Source organism: Heptranchias perlo, unplaced genomic scaffold (assembly GCF_035084215.1).
Source record: "Heptranchias perlo isolate sHepPer1 unplaced genomic scaffold, sHepPer1.hap1 HAP1_SCAFFOLD_1143, whole genome shotgun sequence".
Taxonomy (NCBI): Eukaryota; Metazoa; Chordata; class Chondrichthyes; order Hexanchiformes; family Hexanchidae; genus Heptranchias; species Heptranchias perlo.
The window spans coordinates 10,001-29,165 of record NW_027138367.1 but is presented as its reverse complement, the minus strand read 5'-3'; the positions used below and the strand labels follow the sequence as shown (position 1 = coordinate 29,165).

At 50.6% G+C, this 19,165-nt stretch overlaps 1 protein-coding gene across 1 annotated transcript in view; it reads left to right on the top strand.

The window, feature by feature from the left end:
* The window catches only part of LOC137307883 (chymotrypsin-like protease CTRL-1), a gene marked incomplete at its 5' end in the record, with an annotated part of 39,459 nt that extends 22,498 nt beyond the window's left edge, over positions 1-16,961 (top strand). Inside the window, 4 exons of the mRNA XM_067976942.1 lie at positions 881-1,008; positions 3,020-3,098; positions 9,801-9,850; positions 16,340-16,961. Of these exons, the coding sequence (XP_067833043.1) occupies positions 881-1,008; positions 3,020-3,098; positions 9,801-9,850; positions 16,340-16,462 (380 nt within the window). The remainder of the gene's footprint in view (positions 1-880; positions 1,009-3,019; positions 3,099-9,800; positions 9,851-16,339) is intronic.
* Positions 16,962-19,165: the final 2,204 nt, after the last annotated feature.

The window sequence follows — 19,165 nt, the reverse complement described above, 5'->3', positions numbered from 1 at the left end:
TACTCTGTATCTAACCCTGTACCTGCCCTGGGAGTGTTTGATGGGACAGTGTAGAGGGAGCTTTACTCTGTATCTAACCCTGTACCTGCCCTGGGAGTGTTTGACGGGACAGTGTCGAGGGAGCTTTACTCTGTATCTAACCCTGTACCTGCCCTGGGAGTGTTTGATGGGACGGTGTAGAGGGAGCTTTACTCTGTATCTAACCCTGTACCTGCCCTGGGAGTGTTTGACGGGACAGTGTCGAGGGAGCTTTACTCTGTATCTAACCCTGTACCTGCCCTGGGAGTGTTTGACGGGACAGTGTAGAAGGAGCTTTACTCTGTATCTAACCCTGTACCTGCCCTGGGAGTGTTTGATGGGACAGTGTAGAGGGAGCTTTACTCTGTATCTAACCCTGTACCTGCCCTGGGAGTGTTTGATGGGACAGTGTAGAGGGAGCTTTACTCTGTATCTAACCCTGTACCTGCCCTGGGAGTGTTTGACGGGACAGTGTAGAGGGAGCTTTACTCTGTATCTAACCCTGTACCTGCCCTGGGAGTGTTTGACGGGACAGTGTAGAGGGAGCTTTACTCTGTATCTAACCCTGTACCTGCCCTGGGAGTGTTTGACGGGACAGTGTAGAGGGAGCTTTACTCTGTATCTAACCCTGTACCTGCCCTGGGAGTGTTTGACGGGACAGTGTAGAGGGAGCTTTACTCTGTATCTAACCCTGTACCTGCCCTGGGAGTGTTTGACGGGACAGTGTAGAGGGAGCTTTACTCTGTATCTAACCCTGTACCTGCCCTGGGAGTGTTTGACGGGACAGTGCAGAGGGAGTTCCTTTCAATGTTGGCCTCATTGGTACAAAGTGGGTCCACGATTGGATGTTGTGCTGTTTCAGATCGGATTTTAACAGGGAATGGCGGGGAAGAAGATCGGGACATCACGGGATATGTGACTGGCTGGGGTAAAGTCGACGATAACGATCGAGCGGCATTCCATTTACAGTATGGGAAGATATCAATCAAGGTAAGAGTTTGTAATCCACCTGCAACAAGACTGGTTTACAGTCTGTCGTCATATATGTCCCCAAGGCGCCCGGAAAAAGTGGTAGGTTTTAAGGAGCGTCTTAAAGGAGGAGGGAGGGAGGCGGAGGGAATTCCAGAGTTTAGGGCCCTGGCGGCTGAGGGAATGGCCTCCAATGGTGGGACCAAGGGAGCATTGGACGGACCAGAGGCCCGAATTGGAGGAGAGCAGAGATCTCGGAGGGGGTGCAGGGACTGGGGGAGGTTACGGAGATGGGGAGGTGGTGGGCGAGGGGCCACGGAGGGGATCAGAACACAAGGATGGAGAATTTTAAATTCGAGGCGTTCCCAGGTTGGGAACCAATGTGAACTCCCCATTCCCCTCTCTCCCCTCGCCTCTCTCTCTCTCTCCCCCCACACATCATCTCTTTTTCTCTCTCTTTCTGACTGTCCCTCTCCCATTTCATCCCCCACATCTCGTCCCCCTCACGATCCTGTCCGACTCTCCCCTCTTCCCACTCTCGTAATCTTTGCAAGCATCTCTCAGAGGGTCAGCACTGAGGGAGCGCCGCACTGTCGGAGGGTCGGTACTGAGGGAGCGCCGCACTGTCGGAGGGTCGGTACTGAGGGAGCGCCGCACTGTCGGAGGGTCGGTACTGAGGGAGCGCCGCACTGTCGGAGGGTCAGTACTGAGGGAGCGCCGCACTGTCGGAGGGTCAGTACTGAGGGAGAGCCGCACTGTCGGAGGGTCGGTACTGAGGGAGCGCCGCACTGTCGGAGGGTCGGTACTGAGGGAGCGCCGCACTGTCGGAGGGTCGGTACTGAGGGAGCCCCGCACTGTCGGAGGGTCAGTACTGAGGGAGCGCCGCACTGTCGGAGGGTCAGTACCGAGGGAGCGCCGCACTGTCGGAGGGTCAGTACTGAGGGAGCGCCGCACTGTCGGAGGGTCAGTACTGAGGGAGCGCCGCACTGTCGGAGGGTCGGTACTGAGGGAGCGCCGCACTGTCGGAGGGTCGGTACTGAGGGAGCGCCGCACTGTCGGAGGGTCAGTACTGAGGGAGCGCCGCACTGTCGGAGGGTCGGTACTGAGGGAGCGCCGCACTGTCGGAGGGTCCGTACTGAGGGAGCGCCGCACTGTCGGAGGGTCAGCACTGAGGGAGCGCCGCACTGTCGGAGGGTCAGTACTGAGGGAGCGCCGCACTGTCGGAGGGTCAGTACTGAGGGAGCGCCGCACTGTCGGAGGGTCAGTACTGAGGGAGCGCCGCACTGTCGGAGGTGCCGTCTTTCGGATGAGACGTTAAACCGAGGGCCCCGTCTGCCCCCCTCAGGTGGGTGTAAAAGATCCCACGGCCCACGATTGGAAGAAGAGCAGGGGGAGTTCTCCCCGGTGTCCTGGGGCCGATATTTATCCCTCGACCAACATCACTAAAAAAAACAGATGATCCGGGTCATTCTCACATTGCTGTTTGTGGGATCTTGCTGTGCACAAATTGTCTGCTGCGTTTCCCACATTTACAACAGTGACCGCACTTCAAAAAAAGTCCCTCATTGGCCGTGAAACACTTTGGGACGTCCTGAGGGGGTGAAAGGGGCTGGAGAGATGGGAGATCTTTCAATCTATTTTCTGTATCTCGTTCCCTCTCTCTCCTCTCTCACGTTCCTTGTTTCATTCCCCTCTCACCCACCTCATCACCCCCTCAGAGCCCCCCTCTCCCCCCAACAGCCCCTCTCCTTCTCCCTAATCTCTGTTCGAGACCCCCTGCTCTCCTCCCGAATCTCCCTGCCCTTCCCTCTCTCTCTCTCTCTCTCTCTCTCCTTCCTCCTCTCCATCCACCCTCCCTTTCTCTCTTTCTCCCCCTCCCCTCTCTCAGTAAACCCCACCCTCGGCCCGAGACCGTCCTCTCCGACTCTCGCCTCTCGCTGCGCTCTGTGCCTGCCCCCTCTCCACATTCCCCTTCGTCCCTTCTCCACCCATCGGAAAACACTCAAACCCCTCTCCCCTCTTCCTTCACCAGCCTCGTGACCAGTGTCGGAGGGACGATATAGATGAGACTCAACTGTGTGCGAAGGGAGATGGGGTAGATACATGTATGGGTACGTAAATCCTCTCTCTATACCACACTGTTCCCCAGTGTGTCCCCTCTCTCGATACCCCACTGTTCCCCAGTGTGTCCCCTCTCTCTATACCCCACTGTTTCCCCAGTGTGTCCCCTCTCTCTCTATACCCCACTGTTCCCCAGTGTGTCCCCTCTCTCTATACCCCACTGTTCCCCAGTGTGTCCCCTCTCTCTCTATACCCCACTGTTCCCCAGTGTGTCCCCTCTCTCTATATACCCCACTGTTCCCCAGTGTGTCCCCTCTCTCTATACCCCACTGTTCCCCAGTGTGTCCCCTCTCTCTCTATACCCCACTGTTCCCCAGTGTGTCCCCTCTCTCTCTATACCCCACTGTTCCCCAGTGTGTCCCCTCTCTCTATACCCCACTGTTCCCCAGTGTGTCCCCTCTCTCTCTATACCCCACTGTTCCCCAGTGTGTCCCCTCTCTCTCTATACCCCACTGTTCCCCAGTGTGTCCCCTCTCTCTATACCCCACTGTTCCCCAGTGTGTCCCCCCTCTCTATACCCCACTGTTCCCCAGTGTGTCCCCTCTCTCTATACCCCACTGTTCCCCAGTGTGTCCCCTCTCTCTATATACCCCACTGTTCCCCAGTGTGTCCCCTCTCTCTCTATACCCCACTGTTCCCCAGTGTGTCCCCTCTCTCTATATACCCCACTGTTCCCCAGTGTGTCCCCTCTCTCTATACCCCACTGTTCCCCAGTGTGTCCTCTCTCTATACCCCACTGTTCCCCAGTGTGTCCTCTCTCTCTATACCCCACTGTTCCCCAGTGTGTCCCCTCTCTCTATACCCCACTGTTCCCCAGTGTGTCCCCTCTCTCTATACCCCACTGTTCCCCAGTGTGTCCCCTCTCTCTCTATACCCCACTGTTCCCCAGTGTGTCCCCTCTCTCTATACCCCACTGTTCCCCAGTGTGTCCCCTCTCTCTCTCTATACCCCACTGTTCCCCAGTGTGTCCCCCCTCTCTCTATACCCCACTGTTCCCCAGTGTGTCCCCTCTCTCTATACCCCACTGTTCCCCAGTGTGTCCCCTCTCTCTATACCCCACTGTTCCCCAGTGTGTCCCCTCTCTCTATACCCCACTGTTCCCCAGTGTGTCCCCTCTCTCTCTATACCCCACTGTTCCCCAGTGTGTCCCCTCTCTCTATACCCCACTGTTCCCCAGTGTGTCCCCTCTCTCTCTATACCCCACTGTTCCCCAGTGTGACCCCTCTCTCTATACCCCACTGTTCCCCAGTGTGTCCCCTCTCTCTCTATACCCCACTGTTCCCCAGTGTGTCCTCTCTCTCTATACCCCACTGTTCCCCAGTGTGTCCCCTCTCTCTATACCCCACTGTTCCCCAGTGTGTCCCCTCTCTCTATACCCCACTGTTCCCCAGTGTGTCCCCTCTCTCTATACCCCACTGTTCCCCAGTGTGTCCCCTCTCTCTATACCGCACTGTTCCCCAGTGTGTCCCCTCTCTCTATATACCCCACTGTTCCCCAGTGTGTCCCCTCTCTCTATACCCCACTGTTCCCCAGTGTCCCCTCTCTCTCTATACCCCACTGTTCCCCAGTGTGTCCCCTCTCTCTCTATACCCCACTGTTCCCCAGTGTGTCCCCTCTCTCTATACCCCACTGTTCCCCAGTGTGTCCCCTCTCTATATACCCCACTGTTCCCCAGTGTGTCCCCTCTCTATACCCCACTGTTCCCCAGTGTGTCCCCCCTCTCTCTATACCCCACTGTTCCCCAGTGTGTCCTCTCTCTCTATACCCCACTGTTCCCCAGTGTGTCCCCTCTCTCTATACCCCACTGTTCCCCAGTGTGTCCCCTCTCTATATACCCCACTGTTCCCCAGTGTGTCCCCTCTCTATACCCCACTGTTCCCCAGTGTGTCCCCCCTCTCTCTATACCCCACTGTTCCCCAGTGTGTCCCCTCTCTCTATACCCCACTGTTCCCCAGTGTGTCCTCTCTCTCTATACCCCACTGTTCCCCAGTGTGTCCCCTCTCTCTATACCCCACTGTTCCCCAGTGTTACCCCTCTCTCTCTATACCCCACTGTTCCCCAGTGTGTCCCCTCTCTCTATACCCCACTGTTCCCCAGTGTGTCCCCTCTCTCTATACCCCACTGTTCCCCAGTGTGTCCCCTCTCTCTATACCCCACTGTTCCCCAGTGTGTCCCCTCTCTCTATACCCCACTGTTCCCCAGTGTGTCCCCTCTCTCTATACCCCACTGTTCCCCAGTGTGTCCCCTCTCTCTATACCCCACTGTTCCCCAGTGTGTCCCCTCTCTCTATACCCCACTGTTCCCCTGTGTGTCCCCTCTCTCTATACCCCACTGTTCCCCAGTGTGTCCTCTCTCTCTATACCCCACTGTTCCCCAGTGTGTCCCCTCTCTCTATACCCCACTGTTCCCCAGTGTGTCCCCTCTCTCTATACCCCACTGTTCCCCAGTGTGTCCCCTCTCTCTATACCCCACTGTTCCCCAGTGTGTCCCCTATCTCTATACCCCACTGTTCCCCAGTGTGTCCCCTCTCTCTCTATACCCCACTGTTCCCCAGTGTGTCCCCTCTCTCTATACCCCACTGTTCCCCAGTGTGTCCCCTCTCTCTATACCCCACTGTTCCCCAGTGTGTCCTCTCTCTCTATACCCCACTGTTCCCCAGTGTGTCCCCTCTCTCTATACCCCACTGTTCCCCAGTGTGTCCCCTCTCTCTATACCCCACTGTTCCCCAGTGTGTCCCCTCTATCTATACCCCACTGTTCCCCAGTGTGTCCCCTCTCTCTATACCCCACTGTTCCCCAGTGTGTCCTCTCTCTCTATACCCCACTGTTCCCCAGAGTGTCCCCTCTCTCTATACCCCACTGTTCCCCAGTGTGTCCTCTCTCTCTATACCCCACTGTTCCCCAGTGTGTCCCCTCTCTCTATACCCCACTGTTCCCCAGTGTGTCCCCTCTCTATATACCCCACTGTTCCCCAGTGTGTCCCCTCTCTCTCTATACCCCACTGTTCCCCAGTGTGTCCCCTCTCTATATACCCCACTGTTCCCCCGTGTGTCCCCTCCCTCTCTATACCCCACTGTTCCCCAGTGTGTCCCCTCTCTCTATACCCCACTGTTCCCCAGTGTGTCCCCTCTCTCTCTATACCCCACTGTTCCCCAGTGTGTCCCCTCTCTCTATACCCCACTGTTCCCCCGTGTGTCCCCTCTCTCTATACCCCACTGTTCCCCAGTGTGTCCCCTCTCTCTATACCCCACTGTTCCCCAGTGTGTCCCCTCTCTCTATACCCCACTGTTCCCCAGTGTGTCCCCTCTCTCTCTATACCCCACTGTTCCCCAGTGTGTCCCCCCTCTCTATACCCCACTGTTCCCCAGTGTGTCCCCTCTCTCTATACCCCACTGTTCCCCAGTGTGTCCCCTCTCTCTCTATACCCCACTGTTCCCCAGTGTGTCCCCTCTCTATACCCCACTGTTCCCCAGTGTGTCCCCTCTCTCCATACCCCACTGTTCCGCAGTGTGTCCCCTCTCTCTATACCCCACTGTTCCCCAGTGTGTCCCCTCTCTCTATACCCCACTGTTCCCCAGTGTGTCCCCTCTCTCTATACCCCACTGTTCCCCAGTGTGTCCCCTCTCTCTCTATACCCCACTGTTCCCCAGTGTGTCCCCTCTCTCTATACCCCACTGTTCCCCAGTGTGTCCCCTCTCTCTATACCCCACTGTTCCCCAGTGTGTCCCCTCTCTCTATACCCCACTGTTCCCCAGTGTGTCCCCTCTCTCTATACCCCACTGTTCCCCAGTGTGTCCCCTCTCTCTATACCCCACTGTTCCCCAGTGTGTCCCCTCTCTCTCTATACCCCACTGTTCCCCAGTGTGTCCCCTCACTCTATATACCCCACTGTTCCCCAGTGTGTCCCCTCTCTCTATACCCCACTGTTCCCCAGTGTGTCCCCTCTCTCTCTATACCCCACTGTTCCCCAGTCTGTCCCCTCTCTCTATACCCCACTGTTCCCCAGTGTGTCCCCTCTCTCTATACCCCACTGTTCCCCAGTGTGTCCCCTCTCTCTATACCCCACTGTTCCCCAGTGTATCCCCTCTCTCTATACCCCACTGTTCCCCAGTGTGTCCTCTCTCTCTATCCCCCACTGTTCCCCAGTGTGTCCCCTCTCTCTATACCCCACTGTTCCCCAGTGTATCCCCTCTCTCTATACCCCACTGTTCCCCAGTGTGTCCCCTCTCTCTATACCCCACTGTTCCCCAGTGTGTCCCCTCACTCTATATACCCCACTGTTCCCCAGTGTGTCCCCTCTCTCTATACCCCACTGTTCCCCAGTGTGTCCCCCCTCTCTCTATACCCCACTGTTCCCCAGTGTGTCCCCTCTCTCTATACCCCACTGTTCCCCAGTGTGTCCCCTCTCTCTCTATATACCCCACTGTTCCCCAGTGTGTCCCCTCTCTCTATACCCCACTGTTCCCCAGTGTGTCCCCTCTCTCTATACCCCACTGTTCCCCAGTGTGTCCCCTCTCTCTATACCCCACTGTTCCCCAGTGTGTCCCCTCTCTCTATACCCCACTGTTCCCCAGTGTGTCCCCTCTCTCTATACCCCACTGTTCCCCAGTGTGTCCTCTCTCTCTATACCCCACTGTTCCCCAGTGTGTCCTCTCTCTCTATACCCCACTGTTCCCCAGTGTGTCCCCTCTCTCTATACCCCACTGTTCTCCAGTGTGTCCCCTCTCTCTATACCCCACTGTTCCCCAGTGTGTCCCCTCTCTCTATACCCCACTGTTCACCAGTGTGTCCCCTCTCTCTATACCCCACTGTTCTCCAGTGTGTCCCCTCTCTCTATACCCCACTGTTCCCCAGTGTGTCCCCTCTCTCTATACCCCACTGTTCACCAGTGTGTCCCCTCTCTCTATACCCCACTGTTCCCCAGTGTGTCCCCCCTCTCTCTATACCCCACTGTTCCCCAGTGTGTCCCCTCTCTATACCCCACTGTTCCCCAGTGTGTCCCCTCTCTCTATACCCCACTGTTCCCCAGTGTGTCCCCTCTCTCTATACCCCACTGTTCCCCAGTGTGTCCCCTCTATCTATACCCCACTGTTCCCCAGTGTGTCCCCTCTCTCTATACCCCACTGTTCCCCAGTGTGTCCTCTCTCTCTATACCCCACTGTTCCCCAGAGTGTCCCCTCTCTCTATACCCCACTGTTCCCCAGTGTGTCCTCTCTCTCTATACCCCACTGTTCCCCAGTGTGTCCCCTCTCTCTATACCCCACTGTTCCCCAGTGTGTCCCCTCTCTATATACCCCACTGTTCCCCAGTGTGTCCCCTCTCTCTCTATACCCCACTGTTCCCCAGTGTGTCCCCTCTCTATATACCCCACTGTTCCCCCGTGTGTCCCCTCCCTCTCTATACCCCACTGTTCCCCAGTGTGTCCCCTCTCTCTATACCCCACTGTTCCCCAGTGTGTCCCCTCTCTCTCTATACCCCACTGTTCCCCAGTGTGTCCCCTCTCTCTATACCCCACTGTTCCCCCGTGTGTCCCCTCTCTCTATACCCCACTGTTCCCCAGTGTGTCCCCTCTCTCTATACCCCACTGTTCCCCAGTGTGTCCCCTCTCTCTATACCCCACTGTTCCCCAGTGTGTCCCCTCTCTCTCTATACCCCACTGTTCCCCAGTGTGTCCCCCCTCTCTATACCCCACTGTTCCCCAGTGTGTCCCCTCTCTCTATACCCCACTGTTCCCCAGTGTGTCCCCTCTCTCTCTATACCCCACTGTTCCCCAGTGTGTCCCCTCTCTATACCCCACTGTTCCCCAGTGTGTCCCCTCTCTCCATACCCCACTGTTCCGCAGTGTGTCCCCTCTCTCTATACCCCACTGTTCCCCAGTGTGTCCCCTCTCTCTATACCCCACTGTTCCCCAGTGTGTCCCCTCTCTCTATACCCCACTGTTCCCCAGTGTGTCCCCTCTCTCTCTATACCCCACTGTTCCCCAGTGTGTCCCCTCTCTCTATACCCCACTGTTCCCCAGTGTGTCCCCTCTCTCTATACCCCACTGTTCCCCAGTGTGTCCCCTCTCTCTATACCCCACTGTTCCCCAGTGTGTCCCCTCTCTCTATACCCCACTGTTCCCCAGTGTGTCCCCTCTCTCTATACCCCACTGTTCCCCAGTGTGTCCCCTCTCTCTCTATACCCCACTGTTCCCCAGTGTGTCCCCTCACTCTATATACCCCACTGTTCCCCAGTGTGTCCCCTCTCTCTATACCCCACTGTTCCCCAGTGTGTCCCCTCTCTCTCTATACCCCACTGTTCCCCAGTCTGTCCCCTCTCTCTATACCCCACTGTTCCCCAGTGTGTCCCCTCTCTCTATACCCCACTGTTCCCCAGTGTGTCCCCTCTCTCTATACCCCACTGTTCCCCAGTGTATCCCCTCTCTCTATACCCCACTGTTCCCCAGTGTGTCCTCTCTCTCTATCCCCCACTGTTCCCCAGTGTGTCCCCTCTCTCTATACCCCACTGTTCCCCAGTGTATCCCCTCTCTCTATACCCCACTGTTCCCCAGTGTGTCCCCTCTCTCTATACCCCACTGTTCCCCAGTGTGTCCCCTCTCTCTATACCCCACTGTTCCCCAGTGTGTCCTCTCTCTATTCCAGACCCTGGTTCTCTGGTCAGGACTGACCTCACTGGCCTTTTTCTCAATTACAGGAGATTCTGGAGGCCCATTTGCCGTGAAATTTAAACAGCGATGGATCCAGGTAACCACGGCAACACACAACGACACACTAAAACAAACACACAACCAGACACAACTACACACAACTACCGACAACTACACACTAAAACAAACACACAACCAGACACAACTACACACAACTACCGACAACTACACACTAAAACAAACACACAACCAGACACAACTACACACAACTACCGACAACTACACACTAAAACAAACACACAACGACACACTAAAACAAACACACAACCAGACACAACTACACACAACTACCGACAACTACACACTAAAACAAACACACAACTACACACTAAAACAAACACACAACCAGACACAACTACACACAACTACACACTAAAACAAACACACAACCAGACACAACTACACACAACGACACACTAAAACAAACACACAACCAGACACAACTACACACAACTACACACTAAAACAAACACACAACTAGACACAACTACACACAACTACCGACAACTACACACTAAAACAAACACACAACTACACACTAAAACAAACACACAACTACACACAGCTAAACACTAAAACAAACCCTCAACTACACACTAAAACAAACACACAACCAGACACAACTACACACTAAAACAAACACACAACCAGACACAACTTCACACAACTACCGACAACTACACACTAAAACAAACACACAACTACACACTAAAACAAACACACAACCAGACACAACTACACACAACTACCGACAACTACACACTAAAACAAACACACAACCAGACACAACTACACACAACTACCGACAACTACACACTAAAACAAACACACAACTACACACTAAAACAAACACACAACCAGACACAACTACACACAACTACCGACAACTACACACTAAAACAATCACACAACTACACACTAAAACAAACCCTCAACTACACACTAAAACAAACACACAACTGCACACAACTACACACTAAAACGAACTCACAACTGCACACAACTACACACTAAAACGAACACACAACTACACACAACTACACACAAAAATAAACACACTACTAGACACAACTACACACAACCACCGACAACTACATACTAAAACAAATACACAACTACACACAACTACACACTAAAACAAACACACAACTACACACGAAAACAAACACACAACTACACACTAAAATAAACACACAACTACACACAACTGCACACTTAAATAAACACACAACTACACACAACTACACACTAAAACAAACACACAACTACACACTAAAACTACACACAGCTACACACAACTACACACTAAAACAAACACACAACTGCACACTAAAACTACACACAGCTACACACAACTACACACTAAAACAATCACACAACTACACACTAAAACAAACCCTCAACTACACACTAAAACAAACACACAACTGCACACAACTACACACTAAAACGAACACACAACTGCACACAACTACACACTAAAACGAACACACAACTACACACAACTACACACAAAAATAAACACACTACTAGACACAACTACACACAACCACCGACAACTACATACTAAAACAAATACACAACTACACACAACTACACACTAAAACAAACACACAACTACACACGAAAACAAACACACAACTACACACTAAAATAAACACACAACTACACACAACTGCACACTTAAATAAACACACAACTACACACAACTACACACTAAAACAAACACACAACTACACACTAAAACAAACACACAACCAGACACAACTACACACTAAAACAAACACACAACCAGACACAACTACACACAACTACCGACAACTACACACTAAAACAAACACACAACCAGACACAACTACACACAACTACCGACAACTACACACTAAAACAAACACACAACTACACACTAAAACAAACACACAACCAGACACAACTACACACAACTACCGACAACTACACACTAAAACAATCACACAACTACACACTAAAACAAACCCTCAACTACACACTAAAACAAACACACAACTGCACACAACTACACACTAAAACGAACTCACAACTGCACACAACTACACACTAAAACGAACACACAACTACACACAACTACACACAAAAATAAACACACTACTAGACACAACTACACACAACCACCGACAACTACATACTAAAACAAATACACAACTACACACAACTACACACTAAAACAAACACACAACTACACACGAAAACAAACACACAACTACACACTAAAATAAACACACAACTACACACAACTGCACACTTAAATAAACACACAACTACACACAACTACACACTAAAACAAACACACAACTACACACTAAAACTACACACAGCTACACACAACTACACACTAAAACAAACACACAACTGCACACTAAAACTACACACAGCTACACACAACTACACACTAAAACAATCACACAACTACACACTAAAACAAACCCTCAACTACACACTAAAACAAACACACAACTGCACACAACTACACACTAAAACGAACACACAACTGCACACAACTACACACAAAAATAAACACACTACTAGACACAACTACACACAACCACCGACAACTACATACTAAAACAAATACACAACTACACACAACTACACACTAAAACAAACACACAACTACACACGAAAACAAACACACAACTACACACTAAAATAAACACACAACTACACACAACTGCACACTTAAATAAACACACAACTACACACAACTACACACTAAAACAAACACACAACTACACACTAAAACAAACACACAACCAGACACAACTACACACTAAAACAAACACACAACCAGACACAACTACACACAACTACCGACAACTACACACTAAAACAAACACACAACCAGACACAACTACACACAACTACCGACAACTACACACTAAAACAAACACACAACTACACACTAAAACAAACACACAACTACACACAGCTAAACACTAAAACAAACCCTCAACTACACACTAAAACAAACACACAACCAGACACAACTACACACAACTACCGACAACTACACACTAAAACAAACACACAACTACACACTAAAACAAACACACAACCAGACACAACTACACACAACTACCGACAACAACACACTAAAACAATCACACAACTACACACTAAAACAAACCCTCAACTACACACTAAAACAAACACACAACTGCACACAACTACACACTAAAACGAACACACAACTGCACACAACTACACACTAAAACGAACACACAACTACACACAACTACACACAAAAATAAACACACTACTAGACACAACTACACACAACCACCGACAACTACATACTAAAACAAATACACAACTACACACAACTACACACTAAAACAAACACACAACTACACACGAAAACAAACACACAACTACACACTAAAATAAACACACAACTACACACAACTGCACACTTAAATAAACACACAACTACACACAACTACACACTAAAACAAACACACAACTACACACTAAAACTACACACAGCTACACACAACTACACACTAAAACAAACACACAACTGCACACTAAAACTACACACAGCTACACACAACTACACACTAAAACAAACACACAACTACACACTAAAACTACACACAACTACACACAACTACACACTAAAACTACACACAGCTACACACAACTACACACTAAAACAAACACATAACTACACACAAAACTACACACGAAAACAAACACACAACTAGAGACAACTACACACATCTAGACACAACTACACACTAAAACAAACACACTACACACAACTACATACTAAAACACACACAACTACACACTAAAACAAACACACAACTAGAGACAACTACACACTAAAACAAACACACAACTACACACTAAAACAAACACACAACTACACACAACTAGACACAACTACACAGTAAAACAAACACACAACTACACACTAAAAAAACACAGAACTAGACACAACTACACACTAAAAACACACAACTAGACACAACTACACACTAAAACAAACACACAACTACACACTAAAACAAACACACAACTACACACAACTAGACACAACGACACAGTAAAACAAGCACACAACTACACACTAAAAAAACACAGAACTAGACACAACTACACACTAAAAAACACACAACTAGAGACAACTACACACGAAAACAAACACACAACTACACACTAAAAAAACACAGAACTAGACACAACTACACACTAAAACAAACACACAACTAGACACAACTACACACTAAAACAAACACACAACTAGACACAACTACACACTGAAAAACACACAACCAGACACAACTACACACTAAAACAAACACACAACTACACACAACTAGACACAACTACACAGTAAAACAAGCACACAACTACACACTAAAAAAACACAGAACTAGACACAACTACACACTAAAAAACACACAACTAGACACAACTACACACTAAAACAAACACACAACTACACACTAAAAAAACACAGAACTAGACACAACTACACACTAAAACAAACACACAACTAGACACAACTACACACTAAAACAAACACACAACTAGACACAACTACACACTAAAACAAACACACAACTACACACTAAAACAAACACACAACTACGCACAACTAGACACAACTGCACACTAAAACAAACACACAGCTAGACACAACTACACACTGAAAAACACACAACTAGACACAACTACACACTAAAAAATACACAACTAGACACAACTACACACTAAAACAAACACACAATTACACACAACTAGACACAACTACACACTAAAACAAACACACAACTACACACAACTACACACTAAAACAACACGCAACTACACACAACTACACACCAAAACAAACATACAACTACACACAACGACACACTAAAACAAACACACAACCAGACACAACTACACACTAAAACAAACACACAACTACACACAACTACACACAACGAGACACAACTACACACAACTACACACGAAAACAAACACACAACTACACACAATTAGACACAACTACACACAACGAGACACAACTAAACACAACTACACACGAAAACAAACACACAACTACACACAACTAGACACAACTACAGACAACTACACACTACAACAAACGCACAACTACACACAACACATAACAAAACACAATTACACACAACACAATTAATATAATATAAACTAATAGAAACACACAAATGCAACACACAACTACACACAATTAAACATTACAAAACAATCAATTGGGATTGTGTACAGTGGGAGTGAATGGGAAGGGGTCGGGTCCATTGGGATTGTGTACAGTGGGAGTGAACGGGAAGGGGTCGGGTCCATTGGGATTGTGTACAGTGGGAGTGAACGGGAAGGGGTCGGGTCCATTGGGATTGTGTACAGTGGGAGTGAATGGGAAGGGGTCAGGACCATTGGGATTGTGTGCAGTGGGAGTGAATGGGAAGGGGTCGGGTCCATTGGGATTGTGCACAGTGGGAGTGAATGGGAAGGGGTCGGGTCCATTGGGATTGTGTACAGTGGGAGTGAATGGGAAGGGGTCGGGTCCATTGGGATTGTGTACAGTGGGAGTGAATGGGAAGGGGTCGGGTCCATTGGGATTGTGCACAGTGGGAGTGAACGGGAAGGGGTCGGGTCCATTGGGATTGTGTACGGTGGGAGTGAAGGGGAAGGGGTCGGGTCCATTGGGATTGTGTACGGTGGGAGTGAAGGGGAAGGGGTCGGGTCCATTGGGATTGTGTACAGTGGGAGTGAATGGGAAGGGGTCGGGTCCATTGGGATTGTGTACAGTGGGAGTGAATGGGAAGGGGTCGGGTCCATTGGGATTGTGTACAGTGGGAGTGAAGGGGAAGGGGTCGGGTCCATTGGGATTGTGCACAGTGGGAGTGAACGGGAAGGGGTCGGGTCCATTGGGATTGTGTACAGTGGGAGTGAATGGGAAGGGGTCGGGTCCATTGGGATTGTGCACAGTGGGAGTGAACGGGAAGGGGTCGGGTCCATTGGGATTGTGTACGGTGGGAGTGAAGGGGAAGGGGTCGGGTCCATTGGGATTGTGTACGGTGGGAGTGAAGGGGAAGGGGTCGGGTCCATTGGGATTGTGTACGGTGGGAGTGAAGGGGAAGGGGTCGGGTCCATTGGGATTGTGTACAGTGGGAGTGAATGGGAAGGGGTCGGGTCCATTGGGATTGTGTACAGTGGGAGTGAATGGGAAGGGGTCGGGTCCATTGGGATTGTGGACAGTGGGAGTGAATGGGAAGGGGTCGGGTCCATTGGGATTGTGTACAGTGGGAGTGAAGGGGAAGGGGTCGGGTCCATTGGGATTGTGTACAGTGGGAGTGAATGGGAAGGGGTCGGGTCCATTGGGATTGTGCACAGTGGGAGTGAACGGGAAGGGGTCGGGTCCATTGGGATTGTGTACAGTGGGAGTGAATGGGAAGGGGTCGGGTCCATTGGGATTGTGTACAGTGGGAGTGACGTTCCATTCATCCTTGAACAGATTGGGATTACAAGTTCGGGATCAGTTGGGACCTGTGATGGCGATAACATGGGATACTACACCAATGTGGTGAGGATGATGGAATGGCTCAGAGCCGTCGTCACTGACTTGCAGTACAATTAAAGTTCGCCTGAGACCACAACAATGGACCTGAACCTCCGAATGAGACCATCCATGGAGTGCAAACATAGTACGGACACACGCAGGAGACGCAAAGAGTCCATCACCACAACACCCGACTAAACCAGAGGCTGTCACCATCAGGGACCCCTTTTAAAGAGGGAGTCTCCTCATCAGGGACCCCTTTTAAAGAGGGAGTCTCACCATCAGGGACCCCTTTTAAAGAGGGAGTCTCCTCATCAGGGACCCCTTTTAAAGAGGGAGTCTCCCCATCAGGGACTCCTTGTAAAGTGGGAGACTGTACACTGACTGGTGTCTCTCAGTCCCCTCTCTCTCAGGGAGATATCTGTACACTGACTGGTGTCTCTCAGTCCCCTCTCTCTCAGGGAGATATCTGTACACTGACTGGTGTCTCTCAGTCCCCTCTCTCTCAGGGAGATATCTGTACACTGACTGGTGTCTCTCAGTCCCCTCTCTCTCAGGGAGATATCTGTACACTGACTGGTGTCTCTCAGTCCCCTCTCCCTCGGGGAGATATCTGTACACTGACTGGTGTCTCTCAGTCCCCTCTCTCTCAGGGAGATATCTGTACACTGACTGGTGTCTCTCAGTCCCCTCTCTCTCAGGGAGATATCTGTACACTGACTGGTGTCTCTCAGTCCCCTCTCTCTCAGGGAGATATCTGTACACTGACTGGTGTCTCTCAGTTCCCTCTCTCTCAGGGAGATATCTGTACACTGACTGGTGTCTCTCAGTCCCCTCTCCCTCGGGGAGATATCTGTACACTGACTGGTGTCTCTCAGTCCCCTCTCTCTCTCGGGGAGATATCTGTGCACTGACTGGTGTCTCTCAGTCCCCTCTCTCTCAGGGAGATATCTGTACACTGACTGGTGTCTCTCAGTCCCCTCTCTCTCAGGGAGATATCTGTACACTGACTGGTGTCTCTCAGTCCCCTCTCTCTCAGGGAGATATCTGTACACTGACTGGTGTCTCTCAGTCCCCTCTCTCTCAGGGAGATATCTGTACACTGACTGGTGTCTCTCAGTTCCCTCTCTCTCAGGGAGATATCTGTACACTGACTGGTGTCTCTCAGTCCCCCTCTCTCTCAGGGAGATATCTGTACACTGACTGGTGTCTCTCAGTCCCCTCTCTCTCAGGGAGATGTCTGTGCACTGACTGGTGTCTCTCAGTCCCTCTCTCTCAGGGAGATATCTGTACACTGACTGGTGTCTCTCAGTCCCCTCTCTCTCAGGGAGATATCTGTGCACTGACTGGTGTCTCTCAGTCCCCTCTCTCTCAGGGAGATATCTGTGCACTGACTGGTGTCTCTCAGTCCCTCTCTCTCAGGGAGATATCTGTACACTGACTGGTGTCTCTCAGTCCCCTCTCTCTCAGGGAGATGTCTGTGCACTGACTGGTGTCTCTCAGTCCCTCTCTCTCAGGGAGATATCTGTACACTGACTGGTGTCTCTCAGTCCCCTCTCTCTCAGGGAGATATCTGTGCACTGACTGGTGTCTCTCAGTCCCTCTCTCTCAGGGAGATATCTGTACACTGACTGGTGTCTCTCAGTCCCTCTCTCTCAGGGAGATATCTGTACACTGACTGGTGTCTCTCAGTCCCCTCTCTCTCAGGGTGATATCTGTACACTGACTGGTGTCTCTCAGTCCCCTCTCTCTCAGGGAGATATCTGTACACTGACTGGTGTATCTCAGTCCCCTCTCTCTCAGGGAGATATCTGTACACTGACTGGTGTCTCTCAGTCCCCCTCTCTCTCAGGGAGATATCTTTACACTGACTGGTGTCTCTCAGTCCCCTCTCTCTCAGGGAGATATCTTTACACTGACTGGTGTCTCTCAGTCCCCTCTCTCTCAGGGAGATATCTGTACACTGACTGGTGTCTCTCAGTCCCTCTCTCTCAGGGAGATATCTGTACACTGACTGGTGTCTCTCAGTCCCTCTCTCTCAGGGAGATATCTGTACACTGACTGGTGTCTCTCAGTCCCCTCTCTCAGGGAGATATCTGTACACTGACTGGTGTCTCTCAGTCCCTCTCTCTCAGGGAGATATCTGTACACTGACTGGTGTCTCTCAGTCCCTTCTCTCTCAGGGAGATATCTGTACACTGACTGGTGTCTCTCAGTCCCCTCTCTCTCAGGGAGATATCTGTACACTGACTGGTGTCTCTCAGTCCCCCTCTCTCTCTCAGGGAGATATCTGTACACTGACTGGTGTCTCTCAGTCCCCTCTCTCTCAGGGAGATATCTGTACACTGAGTGGTGTCTCTCAGTCCCCTCTCTCAGGGAGATATCTGTACACTGACTGGTTTAATTGACCTCGATGTAAAACCATCCCTCCTGCTAAACTACAGATGGAAATAAAGTTTAAATATATACTGAATCTTTTTTGTTTCCTGTGTTTGGACCCCAGTACCACTCTGCCCTCTCCTGGCTCCCTGGGGCATGATACGTGATCTCCCTGGGAGCATCAGGGCCGAGCGGTGATGCACACCATGGTGGAATATCCTGCCCCACTCGCTGATGAATGGATGGGCCGGCTGAAGTATCAGAGGGGCCTGCAGCCCGTCCCAAACGGCTTGGGGAAGAAGGGGAGGAGGTAGAGAGTGTCAGAGAAAGAGAGAGAGAGTGTGACACAGAAAGAGAGAGAGAGGGTCAGAGTGAGAGAGAGATACAGAGAAAGAGAGAGAG